The 25,531-nt window shown below is 39.7% G+C and overlaps 1 protein-coding gene across 4 annotated transcripts in view; it reads right to left on the reverse strand.

Moving 5' to 3' along the window:
• The window catches only part of SDK1 (sidekick cell adhesion molecule 1), a 431,815-nt gene that overhangs the window by 126,285 nt on the left and 279,999 nt on the right, over positions 1-25,531 (reverse strand). For all 4 annotated transcript variants that reach the window (XM_076350553.1, XM_076350555.1, XM_076350556.1 and 1 more), the window contains 8 exons: positions 25,162-25,356; positions 23,814-23,930; positions 23,388-23,555; positions 21,212-21,314; positions 19,900-20,076; positions 11,042-11,178; positions 4,220-4,367; positions 3,258-3,398 (listed from right to left, as the gene is read on the reverse strand). In XM_076350553.1, the coding sequence (XP_076206668.1) occupies positions 3,258-3,398; positions 4,220-4,367; positions 11,042-11,178; positions 19,900-20,076; positions 21,212-21,314; positions 23,388-23,555; positions 23,814-23,930; positions 25,162-25,356 (1,186 nt within the window). The remainder of the gene's footprint in view (positions 1-3,257; positions 3,399-4,219; positions 4,368-11,041; positions 11,179-19,899; positions 20,077-21,211; positions 21,315-23,387; positions 23,556-23,813; positions 23,931-25,161; positions 25,357-25,531) is intronic.

The raw sequence follows: 25,531 nt of genomic DNA on the forward strand, positions 1-25,531 counted from the left end.
AAATGTGGCTTGTCTAGTAAAAGCTGTGATTTAGTAGAAAAAATAGCCCAGATGTGATTTTTATCAGGGTGCTGCTGTAAATCAGCTTGAGAAATGTTTTTTTCCTTCTCTTCTGAAATCTGAAAAGGAAGAGCTCAGAGGGCTCTGACCTTCTAGAGTGTCAGGCATTGCCATCTCTGGCTTCCACGAGGATTTACTTCACAGAATGATTAAAATAAGGATGGAATATAGTTGAGACTGAAAGACTGGTTAAGTATTGGAATTCCAGGAGAAGGGCTGTACCAAATACGGATGAGTGGTAAACAACCTGGCAAACTTTCTGCTGAGACATGGGAAGCTGAAACACTGAATATATTTTCCCATGTAAAAACTGTATTGCAGAAAACAGAGCCCCTTTGATGTGTCTCTTTAGGCCAAGAAAGTATGGAGAAGAATTCAATTACAGAAAACAAACAAACCTTGCAAATCTGTGAACGTGAATAATACTGTTTGTTTTCCTTCCTTTAGGAAAATGGTACAATGGATACTTACAATATGCTAATTCACAAAAAAATCAGAAAAGCGGAGGCCAAGTAAGGGGCACAAGGCATTACTATTCCATGAAAAAGACAAATATGGAAACATCTGTATTTTTATTCACCACACAGCTTTCACGCACTCTTATTCATCTCTTGCTTCACAGTAATCACCAAAAGCTTATTGACACAGAACAATTTCATTGACATCTTACAGTCTGATTTTAAATTCATCTAAGTTAAATTGGTGCAATTTCTATGACTAGACAACTTCATGTATTTCAGCCATAAATTTTGTTCTAAAGTCTTGTTATAAAGAGATCAGTTCTTAATCACTGACAACCCCTCTATTTTCTGCTGAAGAGCTGCTTGCCTGACCATATTTTGGCATACTTAATATTTGTAAAGCTACACTGGTGTGATTCCATTTATGAAATACAAATGGAAATAACTTCATCTGAGTTTATTGAATGTCTTGATCTTTTTCTACTTTATGCAATATCTACACCTTTTTCTTTCGTTTCCTGTGAAGGGTGTATGCTTCCTGGCAAAGTCAATCCTTTGTGCAGCAGTGTTTTGTCTCACACCTAGCAGACACCAGTGTAGAGTGCTCCTGTGATTTAATCTATTATGCTGTTAGCATGGCAGTCCTCTAAATGCAATACTGCCAGTGAGAAAAAGGGCAGAGGAAGGAGGCCAGTTCAGAAATGTCATGTCTTCATGATTTTTCCCACCATGGACTTTGATGTATACTCCATATGACTTGTGCAGTGCACCTTCACTTTTAAAGATCAGGTGTTCCATCAATTTAGTATCTTGCATGTCTTGAGCATGGGGTCTCTGGGATGCATGGTGGTTTTCATTTTGTTATACCCTAATTCTACAGAAATCAGTGCAGGAAGAGTTTTCTTCAGTGCACATTGCTGTGACCGTACAACTTGACTTGGAAGAGCAGCCTGGTTTATTACCTGGGACAGTTGTGCTTTTATATGATAATCTTAAATTCCTGTTGAATAAATGGTTTCTCTGCTCTGTAGTCAAGACAAAGCACGTAGACATCAAAAATGTTCACAGATTGAGCATAAGGAATATGATCACTCTCTATTAAAATGGAAAGAGAAGTTATAGCGAGGACAGGGATCAATTATGCTAATAGATGTTGTAGAAAATACTTAAGTTAAACATTATGGAAAACGCTATATGGAGAAAACAGAACAGATTGCCAGAAGTAGGAGGCTATGGGATTGCTTTCTCAAAGGACTTAATGCTGAGACTGGGTAAGACTCATTAGGAATAGCTAAGGAATTAATCCTATCATCGAGTGACCAATTTGAAGGAAAGAACTGTACAAGCAAAACTTGTACCCTATGCAAATAGGTACCCAAGCCTCATGACAAGATTCTAGCTATAGACAGAAGTTAAAGCATCTTTTCCCACCTGTCACTGGTGACTGGCACAGCTTTCAAACTGAGTCCAGCTCTTAAAACTGCAGGCACTTGCACAAGTGGCTCACCACCGTAACAGGCTCTGTGCAGGTGACAGGGAGATTAACAGACTTCAACTCTGCCTGCAGAGAGAAGGAACTTTCCAGCACTATTTTGGGAGCTCACCAACACTCTTAACATCACAAAAGCATTTCCATCCATGCCAGCAAAAATAGGAGCACAGCATGAACAGGATGTTGGCATTTAAACTGTAGCATTTAGTTGTCTTTTAGCAGTTCTGGAGGACACTATTAAAAGTGTCAGCAGCCTGCCTACAATAGGCTGTAACCATCACTTGGAAATATGTCAGAGGTGGTGCAATGCCTGGGAGTTTCCCACAAAAACTCTGATTTAGATAATGTCTCCCTTACTAAAGGTGCAGCCCTAGCTGGCTGCTAGCACTGCAGGATGTGTAGGATGCCAAATAAGCAAGTAAGCCGTAGTTGAATTGGGTAGGAGTGAATAACTGAGTCCCAAAAAACTACAAAAGGAAAACGCTCTGCGAAGTCTCTCAGTGTGGCAACACCCTTTCCAACACAATAAATCCTGTGTAAGCAGAAAGACTGGATGTATTCAGGATTCCCAGTTACCTGCCTGAATCTGTTTCTCATTAATAAATACAGATGGGGCTGAAAGAATCTTACTCAACTGACTGATTTTCAAAACCAAATTAAGGTCTGCCATGAAGCATCTGACCTGTCATTCCCTCTTTCCATTTTATTTGGCACAAAACTGAAGTTTATTGATTCTGTTCTTGCTCTTCCATAGTGCAGGAACCCTGTTGTGTCTTTGATAAATTTAATTAAACTTTCTAGCAGGAAGCTGAGATTGTAAAAAGCAAATATACATCTGCAATGCATAGGCTGCACTGTACCAACTTCCCATGCGAACACTTTTAGTACTTGGTGCTTCGCTTCACTTTGAAAATGGAAAAAAGCTATCTGGATGTTGAGAGCCTCCATAGGGAGCTAGTCCACTTAGGCAGTCCATTCGGAGTAGCTAACAGAGACCCCAGCTCACCGACTCTCTAGTATAGACAGGCTAGAATTTAAGTGCCTGCATCCCTGTGGCCACTTGAACAGAGGTGTTTTCTCATCTGTAAATAAACCAGGGCAGCCACAGCATTTGTAAATAATGACTAATATATTTAATGGAATTAAAAATAGTTTTGAATACACTCTTTAAGTCACACCATTCTGAATTCCCTCATGCACACACAGATCTATCTCCAGACTTTCCAGGTTAGGAAATTACTTACCTTAGGATGTACCCATGAAGAACTCCATTATGTTCACTCTCGGGAGGAGGTTGCCACTGGACCATGATAGACTGATTGGTGCGCCCACTGGCCACTATGTTTTTAGGTGGGGCACTGGGGGGCTCCTCAGGTAGCATCAACCTAAGTACAAAAGAATGCGATGGAGGTAAGTGTTGAAATAAATGATAGATAACATTTCTATTTCACGTATCCAACTCCATGTGAACCAGTTTCTTTTATCAAAGTCTCATCACTAGAAAGAAATGTAACGCTGATCAAACTGCTGAAGACATGCATGAAGTAGTTACAACAAATCAACATAATAGGAAATCAGTTAAGCAAGCAACAGGACAGACAGCTGAGGTAACCTTATTCTCTCCGAATCACCCAGGCTGCTACAACTCTTTAAAAAGATTACAAGCCTGAATGAGTTAGAGCTCAGGTCCAGTGTCTGTGACTCCTTCCAAATTGTTTCTTTCAGCTTTTTCAATATTTTTCATATCAAACTCCTACATTTTGAAAAAGCCCTTTAGAGTTCAGCTGTTCTGCAATTCAAGCTCACAGCAAGCTTTGGTTCACAGAAGGGGGATGCATTTGAAACTCAATTTGATGAAGCCATCCTTCTATGTCGCATCTGGGCGAATTCCAGAAGTGACATTGCAATGATTGGGTGAATGCTGTACTCCTTCCCGGGCTAACTGCTGTGGCTTAGCAGAAGAGCAAAAAAATATTTCCAAGATTCTGCTCAGCTGATACTCTGGAAACATGAGGGCACCTCTCCCATGGTGTGCCGATATCCTGCATCCTCTAATTGCCATTATCACCAATTACTGACAGCTGCAGAGCACTCTCCAGAGGCCTGGGTAATGCTAACTGCTCCGTTCCCCAATTATTGTGCAAAAGATTATTTTATTCATTCACAAACAACAGATGATATTTATTTTTATTTATTTTTACTGTACCTGCTGGTCTCAGAGCTGTACTGGCCCTTTCCCACCTGGTTAACCGCACACACCCTAAACTGATAAGTTCGGGCTGGAGTTAGTCCACTCACAGTAACACCGGTCATCTTTGGGTCAAGATTTGATAGGTGAACCTTCCAGGGAGAATCTGTTGGAATAATTTACATGTGAAAAAGATGGAAGTGCTTGTTAAAAGCCCTGCAGAAGTGAGAAAACGCCTCTGACTGCTCAGAGCTCTTTGTGCTTGTTTTCCTCAGAGGAACTTTGGGAAGAAGTTTCTTTTCAGCAGAAGAAACCTTCCTGTCAGCCCACACGGTTATGCAGATTGCACATTTGTCTACTGGAAAGTGATGCTGCACATGTCATGGCATAATAAATAAAAACTATATTCATTAACATTTTAATAAAAGAGGAAACAAGCATGATAAAGACAGATGGGCTGTGTATTTCACAACCCATCTGTTTGGCAGGCCATTACAACACCACACCCATGAGCGGCTCTGGTGGAAGGACTGTAATGAAATTCACAGTCAGTTTGGAATATCTTCCTACCCAGCTTGCAAGCAGGTGTAGAAGCGTGGACTCTCCCTGCCAAATCAGCCCTTTGCTGTAAGACCTGAGAAAGCTTCTGCTGCGGATTCTACATGTCTGCAATTTTTTTTTCTAGAGAGAGTATACGGCATTTGGTCTAATCATTTCCTTGGAAGATTCCCTGGTATAAACAGCCCTGGCAGCACTATAAAACCCTCATTGTCAGTTCACATACTTGACATACCGAGCGCCTCTGATGCCCAAATTACATTTTCAAGTTTTCAAAGAGGTCAGAAATGAAACATGTTGAAAATTAAATATCCTGACTTCTTTTCTTCCTAGCCTGGTGTCACACATTCTCCCCGAAGTCATGACTGAAATAGTCAGGGAGAGGTGACATTTGGTCTGTGTTGCAACAGTACAGCAATGGAATCAGCCAATTTAAAGATTTGTTCAGTTTTTAAATAATACCAGCTGTTTTCATGCTCCCTGCTCAAAATTACTAACACTTCTGGAAATTACTGAGGAACTAGCTGTAAATTTTGGCAATGTATCTGTGCATGTTGCTCATCAGAAGTGCATTGCAGCTCCTGGCAGGTCACCTAGACGTCTGCCTGCAAATGAAGATGAGATGTCCCAAATGTGGAAGGCTGCTAAACTTCACACCAAGATGTAAACCACTAATTTAGTGCTTTTCTGGCAGATTCCTTAGCAAGTTTAAGTCCTCTAGGGTGTGATGTCAGTTGGGCTATAAACACTGCATCTTAGAATTATTCAAAATATATTTATTCCAGTAATGGCTTTCTGAGAACAAAGTCTTTTTTAACAGGAAAACTGACACAGCAGAACACTGGGAAAGCTGGAGAGGGACATTTGCACGGCAGTCAAGTTCCATCCTTGTCAGTTGTTGATGATTTACCAACAGTCACTTCGGCTGCAAGATCTTGATGGCAATTCATCTTAGCTGAACGTTGAACTTCTTTTAGAAAGACCTTAGAAGGAAGCACACCTATGCTATCTAGAAAAGCATTGGTTAGGAGTTTTTTGCAGCCTACTTCCTTCTGAATTTTATCAAGCTTCTCTTGAGACTTCACAGACAACTGTTCACCTCATTACAGCCAGAGTGCGCAATAACAAATCAAGGTAAGCCAAAGTTAAGGTATGGCTGACTTAATACATTGCCTGAAGCAGCTTCCTGAGGAAAATGGAAGAGCAGACACCAACAAGGGAGTGAAATACCCCCTGTATCAGCTACTTGGGTAGTGGTCCATTTCCTAGAGCATTTCATTTGTTTACTGCTGGTGTAAACATCACCTGAGAGTGCTTAACCCAAGCAGCTCAATGTAGTGAGCAGTTTGATTCAACAACAGGGCCTATTAATCTCTTCAGCACCTTGGGGCTTTGCTCTGTTTATATGCTCCATCTGTAGAATACTTTATTCTTTTTCTTCTCCTGGTGGAAGATAAAAGATCTGGCAGGAAGAGAGATTAAACTGAAAACTAATATAAGCGAAGCCTATTCATCTCCTGGGCACCCTGATTCGTAAAGGAAAGTGGTTTGGGGAGGATTTGCTCACTCATGGAGCAGTGGATACAGTGAATGTGAAGAGTATCTTTAAAATTTAAATGTCAAGTCTTTTTTTTGACAATCAATAAACTACACATTTCAAAAGGCTGTTCTCCCTCCTTAAATACACAACAAACCCCAGAATTGTACAGAAGCTTGTTTTACCATGGAGAAGAGCAATTCGGACATCAGAAACACGCCATAAAATTTTCAACACCGACTCTCTTCTCCTCCAGGGATGACTGTCACTCGCCTGTCCCAGGAAGCCTGGAGAAGCTCCATGGTGAAAAAAGACTTGCCAGGTCAAACTATTAAATAAGCCTCTGTTAGATTGAACAGACTGTGCTAATCCTTCATTTAACTTAAGCTGCCCAGAATGTACTCTGGGCTTTGCTTGCTTGCTCTTCCACTGTAATTGCTACTGTCTGAAAAAATTCCATGTTTAGCTGTCTATCTTCTTAAGGATACTCTGGGTATTTTGAATTAACTCTGATTGCCTCTCCAAATTAATTTACTGGAAACGAAGAATCTCACAGGCTACTCTTTAGTTTACAATGTGATTTGGGGGGTTTTAGAAATTACTTTTGTTCTGTCAAGAATTTTTGGATGCACTTGTGATACGTTTAATAACACTGGTTGCTTACCAAGAGGCATGTCTTCTGTATTTCCCTATCTACCTTTGCAATTCATGCATTAATTGCAAATTCCTCAAAAATCATTTCTAATTTGATATTACAGATTAGCTCTATTGCAGAAAGCCGATTTTTGCAGGTTTGGAGTACATTCCCATCTCCTTCCTTCTCCAGGGGGTTTTGCAGAGACAGTAGTATTGGAGTTTGCTGTACTGCTGGAGTTTACTGAATTCATCTTTCAAATCTTCATGACAATATGATATTGCAAAAAGTTCAAATAAAAATTAAATGGTTCATCCTTTGTTTGGTAGGACTTCAACAAGGTCTACCAATGGCCTGAGAAAAAGTATCTTTTAACACTATCACGTATAGATCTGAGTCACAGCTGTAACGAGCAACATAGTTTTACTTTGAGTTTTGCAAAGATTTATCAATGTGTTCAATTTTTGTCATTTGAATATTCCTACCAAATTCAGTATGACAATTCATAGGCTTTAAGTTAAGCACGTGTAGATGCTTTTCATGGGAGCTTTATTACCTCCTCATTGGCACAATGTGATGAATCTGAGTTATATTCACTACGTCACACAGCACAGATATCCCAGAATACAATAAAACAAAAATGGGCTTTTATCTTAATTGTACTCAGCAGGATTCTTTAAGGATTAATTCATTTCTTCAGATAAAAGACTATTCGGAACAATTTTTTATTAATCCCTGAAATCTAAACCTCTTTGGAATAAAATAAGCATATCCCCTTCTAATTCCATGAAGATACTTCATTGGAATTCCTAGGTATATTGCAACAGGGCTAAACAGGTCATGAAACATCCAAAAATTATATTAGTGCCAATGACAGCAACGCATGGTACTATTTATCTGAAAATCCTATTTCAAAAGCAGGTTCACATTCCTGGCTCTATGCGGGCAGGAATACTTAATGACTGTGTTTCCCTGGAACTATGTTTTTCAAATTAGGTTATAAATTTGCCCCCAAATGTTTAAGGCCATATGTCTCAAGTCACCCACAGACACGGTCTACTGTGAATACTTGTAATTTGAGAATTATTGCATTGTGCCAAATACATTCATTTTAAAAATTAGGTGACTCAGTGACTAGAGTTGTTCATATTTCCAGCAATTTATGTGTGTGATCTGCCACTGTTTTTTCCTCTAATTAAATAAGGTTTTTATATCTCTTTTCTGAATTGATATTAATGAAAAGGAGTTCTAATCCATGCCAGGTGGAGTGACACGCCTCTCTCTAATGCAGCTAGTAATTAGTCCCCTGAAATTTACACTCATTATTTTGAGCCCATTTCAGCTATTTCTCTGAAACAGATATTGTTATTGTGTATTCATTTATGGTACAGGCTTCAAAATGTACAATGGATCCTAACGCTATTAGAAAATTATTCAAAGCAAAACAGCTAAAAAAAATTAACAGAACTAGGCTGTGTTTTGGTACCTGTAACTGCAAAGCAAAACCCATGTATTAAAACTCCACAGAACTAAGAACAAAGTCTCCTGTGCAGCTTTACTAACTGGAAAATAAATCACAGTTCTGATGTCCCTCCCTAGCCCTTACATGTATGAAAGCAAACGGGGATTAGGATGTTAAGCATATTGCACTGCTGCTGAAAGAGATACAGACACAAGTGCATGAGCTCACGGAGGGCATACGCTGACTCCTTGACAGTTGCTCTTTCTGCAGCACGAACGGGACCGACAGAAAACCTGAAGTTTTCTTTGAAAAGCAAAGAGAGATTCTGCACAGTCGTATCAGACAAAACTATACCTACACAAGATCAAGTGTCAGCTTCATTCACAAATACCACTTGGGATGAGGGGGAACAAAGGAAAGGTGGTGTTTTCCAAAGGAGTACGAGGTCTGTAGAAACTAAATATTAAGCACACACTACTGAGATCAAAATAACTCTAAAAAACAAACACTTCAAGAAAATAAAAAACAAAACAAGACAGCTTTCCAAACCAAAGCCACTGTTGACATTGTTCCACTATTCTGTTGGCATCTGTAAAGCTGAGCAATAATATATGAAATGAGAGAGAACAGCAACAGTAGAATATTCAAGGGTTTAGATTCCTCCCTGTCCTACTTCTCTGAGTAACCATTTAGAGACTATACATAAAAGCAAAGTAAATAAAGATGAAAACTGAAAGGACAGCAAGATCCAGAATATTTCTGGGAGTTAAGATGCTCAATTCATAACAGTCCTGGTCTGTGTTTGGTTTTTGCAGCTGCAAGCTTGCTGAAGTACATATACCTATGATTTGTGATAATGAGACTCAGTGGTAGATTGCAATGCCATCAGCCAAAATTATTGGATCTATCATGGAGTGAGCGAGGCTTCACAGGATCCTGTGGAGTTCTGAGGGACTGTCTGCATGATTTCTGGAGAACTATTGTTGATTTTTGCTGAGCCTTCTACAAATTTCAGTAAATTAATTACAGCATTTTCAAAATGATGGCACATTTATCCCATTCCCATACTAGAACAATTGCAAAGCATCCTTGCTAGAAAGGCACTTGGAGACCTTTCAAACTTCGGGCACCGAGTGAGCTGCCTCCTCTTTTAGTGACTCTTCCCAGTCAATGCAGCCCAGTGCAGGACCCAAGTGCATCGGTTCTGCCAGCTCTGTGCTGCCTCTTTGTAAATACAGCTCTAGTATCTTTGCATCATGTTCCCAGACCAGGAGTTTATTAGCTTGCCTTCATTAAAGCCACTGGGAAACATGAAACACAAGGATAACGTCCTTGGGTGAAAGAACGGGTAAGAAAAAGCAAAAAGGCAGTTACTGGCCTGTAGTCGATAGGAGGGGAAGGAGGGAAGAGTGACAATAAAAAAGGTGGTGGTGAATAAAAGGTAGAGAGGGGGCGTGAGTGCAGAACACTGAGTTTTCCGAGTCATTTGTTACAAAAAAATCAGGAGGTCTTTGCTCGAAAAGAACTGTTTTAAGGACAGCAGTCCTGGGCATGACTTGGGATTTCTGCTAGGATTAGAAAACTGCACTTTGCTTAACAGATGTCAAGATCATCAGTTCTGGGACCTCCACATCTGAAAAGTTATGCACTCCAGGCTGCAAAGCAAAAGGGTTGTATGTGATCTGAAGCTCAAGTTTCATCTCAAGCCCTGTGTGGCAAAACAAAATGCTACTCTCTAGATAATCAGAAATCAGGACTGTTTCACATTCAGTTATGCAGTGGCTAATTTCCACATGTCAGAAAAAGTGATGCTCTTAATTTTTTCATCAAGAATCAATTGTTAGGCTTGAATTTCCAGCTTCTAGGGTGACAGAGATTAGAAAGTATCGCCAAGGTGACCGATTTCCATATAACCTCATCTTTCCATCAACTCCTAAAGAGGCATTAGCACTGTCCCTGAATAACCTCGCAAACTGAGAGCCACAAAGGACCAGACATGCAGCATGACAAAACCGTGAGAAGTGGCAATTCACAGTGACCAGGTTTGTAACCCAGGAAGCTGGATATTTGGATATCTTACAGTTAAGCATCCTCAATCACCTACCTAAAAGAAGGGTGTAAAATGATAACCTGGGGAAAGCAGAGAAAATATATGAACCCATATAAAGATAAGATAGTAGCTCCTATTGACATCCAAGTCTGTTCCTCTGACAGGCCATTGGTTCCTTATATTGTCGTACTGCCTGCATTTTGCAGGTAAAATTGGGGCTCTAAATGCATCAGGATATCTACGAACCCAGAGCAAAAGGCAACAATGGGCAGAAATGAAATGTGACTACTGCTATTTTACAGATGTCGAATAGAAGCACTGACGAATGAGCTGTTGTGCCTCAAGTCTAGCTGGCAATGCTGGAGGTGGACCTAAGGCTTTCCTGTATGACAATTCCACCATCTCAGGCCTCTTTTTGTTAACTCTTTCAGCGTGCGAATAGTTGAGCGTAAAACCCAGCGCTTCCTCTTCGTGCACACTCTCTCTCATTTAGCAAACAACAGTAACATTTGGTTAGTAGCTCTGGTGAAAGGTGAGTCTCAGAGAAGGCTGAATAATTAAGAAGAACATGAGGTTGAAACATATTTGACTTTACTCACTGTTCTCAGAGAGCTCGACCATGTAGTAGAGAACAGGGCTGTTTCCATCAAAGGGACGCACCCAGGAGAGCATCACGCTGCGGCTGTATGAGGAATTTAGAGTGGCCAGAAGATTCTGAGGGGAATGAGGCAGCTCACTGTTAAGGAAAAGAGAAAGGGAGAAAAAACAGCACAGAAAAATCAATCTACATTTCAGTCAGCTACAGTCTTACAGGCAGTTAAAAAACACACGACATCAGACTTGTATGATGATAGATATAAAACTACCAGCAGCTATTGTACAATTAAATAAATGAAAGACATCTCTGAATTCTTCACAATTTTATCCTATTTGGGGAAAAAAAAAAAAGTTATGCCAAAAGTCCCAAGGCTGATGCTTAGAACAGCTAATGGAAATGTTGTTAAATGTGGAAAAAAGCCAATTTTCATACTGGTTTTGATTGACACAAGTTGGTCAATAAATTCCCTCTCTCACTTTTTTCCCCTTCTTATGATGATGTCCTAGCAAAGTGACAGCAGTAATACATATAAACAGTAAAACACATGGGAGATATGATTTAACATGGAATTTTTCATACTCAAGGAAGCAGAAGACATTGACACTATTCATATAGAGCTACTAATCAAAATTACCATATGTATTCTTAGGCTACAGAACAGCTTGAATTACTCGTGGATTCAGGCTTATCCTATCATGGGTAGAATCTTTCCTTCCTATAAATAAGGATTTTTTTTGAAGCACCCAACTAGAAAATGTAGTGAAAATGCCTGCAGAAACCCCATGGAAATACAAAATGAATCATTAAAAAACAAAAATAAAACAGCAGCTCAATTAAAATGTGTAATTTCTCCACATACATGCGATTTGTGGAAAAACATTTCATTTGTACTCATTGGCTGAAAGTCGGAGGCTGCACAGTGCAGTGAGAAGCTAAATTCTGCTGCATCCCTTAAATGCTGATCTGTATTAAGTGATAAGAGCCCTTCTGCCATTATATTTGAGCCTGATTTCTGCTCCTTATCATCCTGGTTCCTAAGGAGAACAAGGACCTCAGATACTGAAGGAAAAGCAAGGAGGACCAGTTTTCACCCATTCAATCTACTGCTCCTCCCCAGGAAGGCGGAGGGTAACCCTTCCTCAGCATGCACAACTGCTAATCTGCTCTGACCAGAGCAGAAAGCCACAAGGGTACTTCACATGCTTAATTTAAAAATGTAGTAATTTCTGGTTGTAATGTATCATGCTACTGAAGGCTTACACTTATTTAAAAACCATGACTCCTTAGCCACTCACAAAAGTAAATACAGACTCTGGCTTTAAGCCAGAACAATAAATATGTCCTGGATTTGGGTTTCTACCAGAAGATTGAGGAGCATACGGAGAGCCAGACAATAGTTCTTTTATTTTTCTGTTAAAACCATGTATGCTTTTGTTTATGTGTTTATGATGGCTACATGCTGTGGAGTTAACGCCAAAAAAAAAAAAAAAAGGTTGCTGGAAGAACCAAGGAGTGGCAAGAAAAACACACAGATAATGAGACAACACAAGCGGAAGACACTCACCTGCCCACCTCTCTGTAAGCTAGAAGGGTTGATGCTTCCTAAGGCTAAACCTGAGACTCAAAGTCACGTCTCATCTCATTGGACTTTAAACGCCTAACCAAATTAGCAGCATGGTCACCCCAGGCTCTCTCTGTAGTAAACACGGAATGACACCTCAGGGTGTGATTCAGATCTTAACTTCATTAGATCACTCGCTCAAGATGCCTTGATTACGAGGAGTTTAGGCTGACTGTGCTCTCACTCAGGTCTGGGCACGCACCAACCAAGCTCCAGACTTCTGATGCACGGACAGCTAAGACACAGTCAGTTTTAGGCTAGAAGAAACATCAGGCACAGGAAGGAGTGTGTATGGGCCCAACAGAAGCAGATTTTGAACAGAGCACTGCAAAATTTGCGATGAACAAGGTTAGGGAAGAGGGGGGACCTGGAAACAAAGTAGGAGGGCAGCCGGCCTGCAAGACAAAATGGCAGAATAAGTCTGTGATTTGAAAAGTGCGGGGTGGGGGTTTAAGTTATGGCTGTTTACCCAGGGACTACAGGAGTGTGCTGCTTAATTTTGAATGAAACATTAAATTATAATAAGCATTAAACCTCCACTACAATTTATCATTATGTCCTAAGCAAGCTGGTTGGAAAAGTGTTTTTGTGATTAAGCTGGCAGAGGAAATTACTGAAGGAAAGAGTGAAATGTCTTGTTGTGACATGGCTCACAGAAGTCCCAGTCCCCACTTCATTTATCACCAGGCCCTGTGGGGAAGAGCTCAGAGATGGGCTGTGGCTTCAGCTTCTTCCAGAAGACGATGCTCACACAGGGAGCAATGTGGGAGGGATGGCTGAGGGGGAGCTCACAGCAGACTTCTCCCCATGTAACTCCTTTTCTAGGAACTAAACAAACACTCCTGGAATATATTAAGGATATTTCCTGGGTGTGCATTTACTAGCTAAGCTTGTCTCCCCATACATTTAGAAGGGTTGGATTAACAACTCGTTTGAGGGCAGAGGCTACGTGACTAAGAAAGACTTTACAGCTCAGTCTCTCTTAGAGTACAAGTCTCAGAAGACTTTGGAGGAGAGGGGACATTCCCTTTTTCATGTTTTTTAAAGCACAAACTGAGTTTAAACATGCGTGTGGGGGTTTGTTTAGGATTTGGGTTTAGTTGATTATTCTCTTAGATTGACACAAAATGGTAATCAGTCAGCAGCATGAAGGAAACGGGCACTTTCTGTTCAGACAGAGATTGAGTAGCATGAGCTGCAGCAGCCATACAGTACACCTATCTCACTAATATCATATTCTTTAGCCATGTGTCCACACCAAACAGCAACAGATGGTGCTTACAGATTTAAATCCCTCAAGGCAGACATAACAAGTGCCTAAGAAACACACCTGGACAGAAATAAATATTTAAAACTACAAAGACATTTCAGCACAGAAGTGTACTTCTCTCTTTGTAGTATACAAAAGCAGAGATTAATAAATAGTAATTCTTAATTTAGCAAGCACTTACGCTTTGTCCCCTTCTCATTTGCTACCATATACTGTGTGGAAGGGATGATAAATGAGACCTCTACCACCATCATGAATATCCACGTTCCCAAAAGAGATCATTGCTTCTTTTTCACCTTTAAGAAAATTACTTTTCCTTGCTGTTAACATCCAAGAAATCATTGCAGGGAATGGTAGTTTCAATCCTTCTTCAGGATGAGAAGGACCTCAGACTAGAACTGCTCAACTTCTGATACACCAAGAAAGTGAATGAGGTTTAGTACAAGTAACACCCAGGACGCAGAACAACCCTTGATCAGACACTGGAAGTTTAATTCCAGCATTATCTTTTTTTTTTTTTTTTTTTTTTTCTTTTTTTACTCACTGAATCCCCAAACAGGAAGTATATGAAGGTTTTTTCAATATAGGATATCTTAAGACCTCACTCCTTTAATGCTGAAGAGTTGCATGGAGGCAAGTTTTCCATAACTTACTTTGTATGATAGCAAAATACGTATATGGACACTTTTAAATCTGTAATTGATAGACAAGCCCAGGGTTAATGGCATGACCACCATGGTGACCTGAGGGGACTCCGACAAAGCAATTAAAACAGCAGATTTGCAAGAAAAGAACATGAAGTCGTTGTGACAAACCAGGAGAGAAATATTAGCTAGTTGCAGATGATACATGTTCAAAACAGAAACCCTAATGTTTTGCGTCAGCTCATCACTGCCAGAGGGCAGCTGAAAAATTCACTCAGCAAACACAGAGTGTTTTATAAAATTAGCTAAAAGCAGACTATTTGTTGAGGGAAACAAACCAGACATGGTTTGAAGAGATTTCTGAGAAAAATGATCCAACAACAGGTAATTAGAGAGACTGTGACTGAAGAAGGGATTACTAAAAAGGCAAGGGAGATTAAACAAGTTTTCTTGTCAGTTTATAAAAAGCCCCGCTCCAATTTCATAAATGATTTCCTAAATCAGGTCCACCATACAAGTTTTACTCAGGAGCAGGTGGTTCATCTGCTAGACCCGGTAACATGGTAAGAAGTTGAGGCAGGAAGCCTAACAAAGCACTCAGCCCTGATGGCTTTGCTCATAAAAGTTTATAATGCTTTAAATGAAGAAACATGTCATCTGTTGCTTGGGACTTTCCAGTTTCTCTTGCAAAAGAATCCTCTCCAATTTCTAAACACAGGAAGGATTCTTGCAAGGCATCCATTAGTTTTGAGGCTTTTTGTCTCTCGCGGGCCTATAACGAGGTGGATATTTTGAAATTAAAGGCTTGCCAAGTCCCAGAGCGTGCAGATTTATTTCCATTTCATTTTGGTGGTCACCACAAGCTCAGATCTACAGATGACTTGGGAAAGACTTTTGAATTTTATGCTTTCTTTTTGCTAAAAACACCTACATTTCTGATATACCTTCAATGATGAACAGACACAATTGTATTTCCGAGTGTATTTCCAGGTGATATTTCTCTTTTGAGTATCAAGTGCTTTTAAACTCAGCAATGAACCTTACTTCTTGGATGACATCTCAATAGCGAGCTTGGAAAAATAAATAAAAGCTTTCTTTCTAGTCAGGAAGGAATAACACATTTTCAAGTTTGACATCCTTCCTGTTTTCACTCCCTGCAGAAAGGAAGAGATGGGCTGTAGGAAGCGAGGGATACGGGATCCATATGAAGGTAGGTTTGTAATGAGACATCATTTTGATTAGTTACTCTGCCTTGGTCTTACTGATTTTAGTTTTAGTAATCAAGCTATTCTTCTATGGGATATATTAGGAAGAAATTGGAAGTAGCAGCAATTACAAATACTCTAGTAAAATGGGTATCAAAATTCATGTATAAATGATTGACAAAGGCAATACTGTGCATTCTTGGCAACCCACTGGGTTTTATTATAAGTGGTTAGCTCCCCTCTCCTGCTTTTGAAGAAGGCAGAACAATAATAGTTCTTTCTCTGGTGAAAGAGAACTGAAAGAAGATGAACTTGCTGCCAGGCATAAATTGTCTATTTTTGTATTACATTGTCCTCCCCACATTTTTGCATAGAGAAAGAGCCTAAAAGACTTTAGTATATGTTGTGACATAACAGAGGCTTGTACAGGGCTTTGATTTTCCAACAATGCAGCATTACCATACTTTTCAGTCACATTCATACAACAAAGAGATTCTTTAGTATGGACTGCAGACAGGCTGATATTGAGCAGCAGGTATCATCAGGCATAGATAGTGGTAATTCTGCATATTTTATATACACTGAGAACCCTCAGGATACTTTGAGCTTGAATCAGCACAGTTTCCCATCAGGTGAGTGATACATTGTGATAACTCAGCTCATGCAGCTTTAGGAACAAGTGGTTTTTCCTCTATACGAATTTCAGTATGGTGTTTACAGGACTATAAAATTAAGCTAAATGAAGCTGGGATGTTTCATAACATACAATTATTTTCAGGATCAAATCCTATGACTTGGAGGAATGCAAGAGAAGCACAAGCTCATCATCAAAAGACCTGCAAATGTTTCTGTATTTGCAGTCGAGTAGCTCTGCTAGGAGAAAAAAAATAGTAAGTAAAAAATTAAAATCTCTCTCTTGCAGAAGACAAACATCACTCGCAAACGTTTTACCTCGTGCAAATCAAATCAAGTGATGTACATGAAGAATAAACACATTTAGAGGGAAGACAAATGAATGAATAGAGTCTCTTGACTAGCAATTAGTTTCTGTGCCCAAGTACCATCAGTGCAAAATTGATGAGCAAAGTAACCTTTGGCTGCACTTTAGCAAGTTCTTCATTAGTTTTCTGGCTTTCCTTTTCAAATATCTTATTTCTTCATAGACATGCTAAGAAAAATGATCCGTCCTGCTTGCACCACCAATGTATACCATGCTGTGCTATCAGCATATGTTCTTCTAGCAAGAAACAAGCCTGTCTTCCAACAAGGGAAGGCAAAGGAAAAGAGAGTTTTCTTTCCTTCTTTTCACAGGTTAGAAAACCAGACCACTCAGAGATTAAACAACTGAAGGTCACCCTGAAGGTCAATGGTTTTGAATTGAATCAGTTTGAATAGAAATCAGTAACAAACTTATTTGTGCCTTTGGAAATTTCCCTCGATATGCCTAGAGGTAGAGGAGGGACATGCTGGTTCCTGCGGGAAAAACGGCGGTGAGACAACTGGAGTTGTCAAATAAAGCTAGGTAGGCTAGGATATTATCCGTCGGTAGACTGCTCCAGTCTGTAATTGGTTGAGAGGTCTCCTTTGAACATTTGTCTGACATTAGTGGTACTCAAGGCACTGAAGTGTAAGTGCTCATCGATGGGAATGTACATGCCCTGTTTGTTAATGTTCTGCACAAGAGAATTATCTGGGAGAATAGGGAATGTTATAGATCTGTCATTTGTATACGAGCTAGAATTTAATTTAAGCTTTACTTCAGACATTTCCTTTCCACATATTTTCTTCTTCATTTCACTTCTGTTGTATCATGTATCTCTATTTCTTACAGATTTGTGCTGCTGAGCCAAATGATAATGATGAAAGCTGCAAAGGAATGCGATGTTTTTTGGCATTATTGCACTACCTGCAGCACTACTTTGAAATAAAATGTCACAATTCAAGGTATGATTGAGTGACTTATCAGTTACCGAAGTCCTCTAAAAGAGTGGGTCTGTTATTTTTCTTTAATTCCTCCAGGAAAAACAGGTGGTAGGCGATCAGCAACAGAACATTGGAGGAAGCAGAGATACAGGAGTAAGAGCCAGTCCCAGGCAACACAACTGGAACAAACTGGGGTGCAAGAAAGGCAGCCTCAGCAATGCACACGAGATGTGCCTCTCCCAGCTAACTTCTAGCCTGAGTTTTATGGAGTATAAAATTGTTCCTCACTGGCCAACAGGGAACTGCAAATAAATACACCTGCTGCGCTGTACTGGGTTGCGTAGGGCATCTTTTGCTATTTAGGATTAAGAAATGCTCAGACTGCTGAGTGTTTAGCACGTATTTATAGCTTTGCTTCAGAGTCCAGATTTTAACATTCTTTTCAGTCTTTACTCCATGATTTTCTGCCCTCCATTCAAAAACTGCCTCAGAGAAAAGCAAGTATGGTTATATAGTAGCAATGTATTTTGAATTGTCTTCTGCTCTTGGATTCAAACCAGCAGTAAAATGCACTCTGGGAGGAGAGCTGAGGAGTGCTTAATTAGAGAAAGAATGTATGACCGCTCTCTGAAAATGGGCATCTGATCTAGCCTTGGCAGTATCAGAATAATGCTGTATCAAACAGCCCTCCGCATAGCAAATCTCGGAGGTGAACTCATTACACTGCCAACAGCAGAAGTTGCCATCTTCTCGGAGAGATCAGGCATGACCAGCAGAAACAGATGCAATTTTAGTTAAATTAAAGCATGCGGCACTACTCAAATAAAGTCTACATAAAACATTACCTTCTTATATATTTGATCTGCTCCACACATGTACCAAAACCACAGTTGTTGCTTTTAGTGATAAAAATAAAATGGAAGTGCACCTCACCCCAGTGGAATGACAGAAATAGAAAATATGGAACCTTGTAATGACATTTTTATAATCCTTTTTCAGAACTGAACTGCACTTTAAACATTTTCTTGTTTTTATTTTTAAAGATCCTTAGGAATAAAGAAAGGCATACATAAAAATATTTTTCCCCTGAAAAACTATGTATAAAGAGAATGCAAGAGTAAGCAATGCCTGTCCAGGGACCAGCTGTTCTGATATATGTTTAACAGAGAAAAAAATACTAAAAGTAGGAAAATATTTTCTTATAACCTTGGCATCACAACACACCACCTGGGCTTTATGGAAAAGCCCTACAGCATGGGATGACAAAAGGATTCAGGTTGGAAGGGACCTCAGGAGGTCTCTGGTCCAACCTCCTGCTCAAAGCAGGGTCAGCCATGAGATCAGACCAGTTTACCCAGTCTGGTCTTGAAAACTGGAGACAGTATTCCAGATGTAGACTAATAAGTGTCAAATCAAAGAGGGTGATCGTGTCCGTCAAACTATTATGCTCGTGTTAACACAGCCCAGGATGCTGTTAGCCTTTTTTGTTGCCAGGGCACACAGCTGTCTCATGTTCAGCTGCTGTCAACCAAGATCCCCAGGTTCCTTCCAGCAGAACTGCTAATGGCCAGTCAGTGCCCAAACCTCATTACTGCAAAAGGTTTTTCCTCCCCAGATGCGGACATTGCATTTGTCCTTGCTGAATTTCACAAGGTTCCTGTTGGCCCATTTCTCAGCCTATCTAGGTCCCTCTGAATGGTGGTTCTCCCCTTGAGTTTATCTCAGTTGTCCCCCACCCATTTTGTGCCACCTACAAACTTGATGAGCGTGCACTCCAACACCTCCTTCAGATCACTGATAACAATGCTGAACAGGACACGTCCAATTAGATTCCCCTGTGACAGTCCACTTGTTACTGGCTTCAGGCAGACTACAACCTCTTAATCGTTATCCCTTGAGTTCAACCACCCAACCAGATGGACACGTACACATGGTAATTCAGAGAGATGCAGTTACTCAGAAGTAACTTCCAAGACTCCAGTTACTTAGAAGTCCAAGCAGCATGGCAGCATGCAAAAGGGAGGACACATTTCAAGGCAATTTAATTAAGAATGAGCCAGGCTTAATTTCCCCTAAAAAAACCCACAACAAAAATCGAACTTACAGACTTCCCAGATCTCCTAGAATGAAATGCTAGAAAAATGCCCAAGGGTATCTGAAACCAAGCATAGTGTATATTTAAGATGGAATACTCACATCACTTCTAGTCGAGCAGTTCTGGAGTCATTTCCTCCAAAAGAAATGACCTCACAGGTGTAGTCTCCGATGTCACCTGACCATGTCTGGCTGATGAGGAGGGTTCCATCTTTCTCTACTGTGATCCTGGAACTGCTGGATGGATTTATTACAACACTGTCCTTCTTCCAAACATACCTGAGTATTACAATGCTTCAGTTAACAATTACTCACAAGAACTTCAAAACAGATTTATTTGAACTGTGCAATAAGATATAAGTTTCTATAATCACACGTTAAAAATGACAGGGCCCTACGGTTACTTTCAGGAACAGTGCCTTTTACAAATTCTAGTTTCAGATCAGTGGTCAGAATGAGAAATGTAATTGCATCCAAGTTACTATACATTTTATAAACAATACTATATATTTTACATGGGAGAGGTGAAGTACTCACGCCCAAGTTCTAAAGTCCACCTTTGTCAGCATTTTAAACTAGAACATCATACTCTAAAGTTAACAGCTGAGGTGTTGGCCCATCTCTGCTAAGACTGTAATAACCTTAGACTACCATAATCAGCAAACCTTGTCACCTGCTGTGACGAGGTTTACTAGAGCTCATCCATTAAAACACACACACACCAACATGTCAGAGATGTGTATAGCCCATAGTCTTACAATTAAGTATCTCTACATGAAATTTTTACACCTGTATTTCTCTTTCTGAAGTTCTTTCTGCAGTTCACCCTTCTAGCACCCTCCAAGCTGTTCCTTGCATTTTCTTTCATTTGTGTTGCTTTCAGACTACATGAATTTTCATGGTAAATTTATTTTAAAATGGCGAGCTTCCTGTAAATGCTCTAGCACAAATTTTAATAGGTCAGACAAATTGTGTTTTCCTTTACACAGTTAAAGCAGAATATAGCCCCTAGTTATTGAATTATTTCCAAGAACATGGGCATCTCTTGTGTTGCTTCATGCACCCCAATGTAAACTCTTCTGAAATCCTATTCCCTCTCTTTGGCTTTTACTCTCATTAAGTATCAGCTTCTGACAAGTTGGTTTTATTGATAGTGTATTAACCTTGACAGTAAAATCATGGAAGGCTATATTGAAGTCGTGAAGTGGAACATAGCTCATTGTAAATAATACATAAGGCTGAAATGGAAGATGGGATTTATATGATTAATGATACAGTGTACAACCTTATAATGCAGTAATCAGGGGTCTGGTGTTAAAAACTGGGGTCCTGAAACTTTTCACCTAATGCTATTCATATAGCTTATAACATTAAGCTCGGATAAACCACACAAACAAGAACTGACACCACCAACCTGATTGAAATTCTAGGATCATGAGTCGCTTCACATCGCAGAGTGGCTGTGGTTCCTTTGATCACAGTGCTATCCTCAGGAGGGCGAAAAATAAAAGTGTGATCTGAAAGGAACACAAGCCATAGTTCAGGTGAAATTACAGCATTTTGACTTGAGTATTCACTCAGAGAGCTGGCAACTGAACATTTGTCATTCAAAGCAAGCAAGCCATTCCTCTTCAAGTCTTTGCTGTGAAGGCTCCCCTCCCTCTAATGTCATTGTGTCAAGAAGAGGTGGTACGCTGTGGGGTGCAGAGAAGCAAAAGCAGCAGAGGGCATGAGTCTGAGTCGGCAGTGATCTGAGTGGGAAGAGCGCTAAAGCTGTGCTAACTCTCACTTGTCTTGTGGTAAGCGTCTATGGCAACTCCCTAAAGTCATAAAGTAGCAAGTATGTTTGCAACGTGTTATGGATGAATCCAAACATACATTTAGTCAGGAGACAAGTCACACTGTTTGGAGCAGGGAAAACAAAACCAAAGAAAACCTGTGCAAAGAAGAATACACTAAAAAAACATCCAGAAAGAGGAAAACTTAAATGACACCCTACAATCTTGTCAAATCCAGGAAAGAGGTTAAAGAAAGAGGTGTTTCTGGTAGTCCGAATTCTCTGTGTAAGAAAGATATGCTGTTTACTCAAATGTTTCAAAACATCTTTATTGAAGCACCTCCTGGAGACCCAGAACACAATAATTGCTGTAACTACAGCAACAAGATCTGGTGTGAAAGATCTCTATTATGCTTAACACACAGTAGCAGCAGCAGATAGCAGCAGCTGAAGCAGGTAGACAACTAGGATGAGTATAGAAGATATGTGGATAACGTTAATCAGCCCCAAATCCCTACAGAGATAATCGGCGTCTACTGAGATATCTCCTATATGCACAAGGCAGCAGCATCAGCAAAATCAAGAGTTAACTCTAATAGCATGGAATTTTTAGCATTAGTCCTGATGTACCTATGTATGCCTTCTAGCTTATTAACAGTGCTGTTGCTACACAAATATTAGGTTATATTCACTTTTCTTTTCCCCCTCCAGTGCAGTACAATGAACAGGAACTTTATATGTATCTTTAATACATATAAGAACCATGCCTTTGAGAATTAATAGGAAGGACCTCCTTTACTTGATCCATACACCTGGATATCATTCAGTATACAACATCCTGATATGTATACCAACTCTACATTGTCAATAAGATAAATACGATGGCCATATGACACAAGTACATTACATTTACTGCCAGTATTGTTTTCAGGTATTCCCAAGTTCAAAAGGCAAAAGGTTACTGATTTAACTTGCACAGTTTTGGGATTAGCAAATGTCAAATACGCACCACACATCAGCAGCATAATCAGTACTTTAAGCACAGGAAAGGAGAGCGGGACACAACACTTCTGTACTTATCATCTTCATTGTTTTTAATTAGTTTTAGTCCCAGCTCAGGGATCATTATTTCCTAGCTTTAGTAGCAAAAAACACGTTACACTTAAATTTAACTCACCTAGGAGTAACACAGGTGAACCTGTTAGATCAGACTCTCTACCCCAACAGAGGAAATTAAAACAATAAAGATCAAGGCAAATGGCGAAGGACAAAATCATTTCATGGGTTGCCCTGCGCCATGCCAATCTGTAGCATGAGAGAGTAGCTGAAGTCTGCTGTACTTTGATTTGGCTTCCAACAGTGCCCAGAGCCACAAAGAAATACAAAGGTATGAGGAAAATCATATCCATTGCAACTGTGGCCACGGTTTTAGTAACAGCATGGGCTGGTCTATACTGCCTGCAGACTCCTGGAGGCAGAAACCAACTGCAAATAGCCAAATCTACAAGTTAAAAGGTCTGATTTGCAATGCAAGATTCACCAAGGCAAAACCTGAGTAAAATTGTAATTGTGATTCAAGCTCTATTTAAATACACTTCCTTTCACAAAATGTAAAAGTTTATATGCATAATTTTACAATCAAAAAGGATATTTGCGATAGGTTTCCTAAAATAGACACATTATTCCTATTAAATCAGACAAGTATCTCTATTAACTAGAAAAGCATAATTACTTATGAAAATTTCCTGAGCATACAACAAAAACTGATTAATACTTGATTAAAGTTAGGCTTTAAACAAAGCATTATCCTTACTCCACACTGTCAGCATCACAAAAGCATTCAGAGCTCCTTCAGAGTTGACTGCACAGCAAGTATAATTGCCGGCATCCTGAAGGAAAACGGGTGTTATCTGGAGCCCTCCAGATTCAAGAAGAATGAACCGAGGAATCTGAACTGAGCCACTGGCTAAGATCTGGTTTCCTGAAACACAGAAGGAAAAACAGCATGATTAGTGTCACGTAGACTGCACGGATTAAGCACTGCAATTCTAGTTCTTCCAAAAGACTATTACAGCCTATCCAGGCCACTGGCTCACAACAGCCCCACAACAAACCCCCTGCTCGCAGAACCAGAGAAATGAAGAAATATGCACTAAATGGATCTACAGAATCCCAATAATAAGAATGGACAAGAAAACATGGATTACAGCTTTTCCACAACAACTTGATAACTGTCTACCTTTCTTCCATGAGATGGCAGGTTTTGGAGCCCCTGAAACTTCACAGGTTAGCACTGCGGTCATTCCCTCTGTAACAGTGGTATCCTCTGGAGGCTGTATAAATGCTGGTTTAATGTCTAGAATAAAAAAAAAAATTTAAAAACTCAATGCATTAGTTATCAGAAAGATCCTTTACCTATTATCATGGACTACTCTACATCCACTTTTATAGAGCTGATCATGGAGAAGGACATGACAATAATACATGAAAGCCTTTCGGCAGTGACTGTAACCTTTCATTATTCATCTCCTAGGAACTGCCTAATTCAGTTTATTACCTACATGGAAAGTAAAAATCTATCAGTGCTTGTACATGTACAAGTAAGACAGCTTACAGATGAAGACAGAGCTCAAAATGAGCGTTTGGGGGGAAGTTGAGAAATCTAGATAAACAAAACTATTTTCTTTCATCTTCATAACAGAATTCTTTAAGATGAAAAGCAACTTGAGAAAGGCATTAACTTTGAAACTTAAATGTCAGCCAAAAGAATTTAGAACCTGAGTCTCATCCAAGACATTTTCCAAGCTTCTTTCTCTCTTATTTTCCCCCAGTTGCTTTTTTTTTTTTTTTTTACATTTTTTCTGCAGTTTCCTAGATATATATTGAACTGGGGCTGATGTATTTTCTGAGGCCAGTAGGAATTCTGGTCAGAACGTGTAAACTGCTCTTGGGCTAAAAAAATCAGCTTCCTGAAGTAGAATTAAAGTATTACGATTATGCCTGTTAATAATTGCTTTTAAAAGAGACTACTAGGATTTGCAATTCTTCCATAGAGAAAAGTGTACTTCATTAACAAAACCATTTAATCAGACTTTTTGGAGGAAAAAAAAAAAAAAAGACATAACTTGAACTTTCTTTCTTTGCCCTACTAAATGTAGTTGTAGACAAAAGGCAGATTAAAATGATACCACGCACAGTCATGAAGTAGTAGCTTGAATTCAGAACCAAATTACATTAGAGTAGAACTAAATTATTTAAGTATAAAGGAGAGATAAAAGTATTACACAATTAACTTTTTTTTTTCTTCTTCTTTTCACTAAGTTCTCCTTTTGTAGCATGAAATAGGGGCTTGAGGTGAACTCTCCTAACATCATGGAAAGTTTTTCTCCAGCCTTCAGCAGATTATGTTCAGGCCACAGAGGGCATTTTGGGGTACCTTACAGATAGGGCAGCTACACTTGATGAAAATCAAGGTTCTGCGAGTCAAACTAAACAAGCACAGAGCGGTGGAGAAATCTGATGGATGTAGGGTCACCTATAGAAATGACAAGACAACTCATTGGTCTCTATTGCAGCTCCTTACTCACTAGTCACATCCAGGTAGGTGTACGTCTGTATCTCCCCGGCATTATTACTAGCAAAACACTGGAAGATTCCAGCATCCTGAGGATGCAGCGCCTGGATCCGCAGCCCACCACTCAGCAGTACTTTGTAGCGGGGGTTTTCTAGCTTGCTGAGGGGAACAGAGTCCTTATACCAGACCAGAGTGGGAATGGGAACACCTAAAAAAAAAAAGAAAAGAAAAGAAAAAAAGAATTTTGCTATTTGTCTTTGCGCAACACATTTTAGGTAGTCAAAATACATGGCACTGTTATGGTCATATCCCCAGTTTCCCATCCTTCCACACCAATTATTTATATTTTTACAAGCTGCTTTTGATAAATGGAGGCTGCATCT

Source organism: Aptenodytes patagonicus, chromosome 13 (genome assembly GCF_965638725.1).
Source record: "Aptenodytes patagonicus chromosome 13, bAptPat1.pri.cur, whole genome shotgun sequence".
NCBI classification, from domain to species: Eukaryota; Metazoa; Chordata; class Aves; order Sphenisciformes; family Spheniscidae; genus Aptenodytes; species Aptenodytes patagonicus.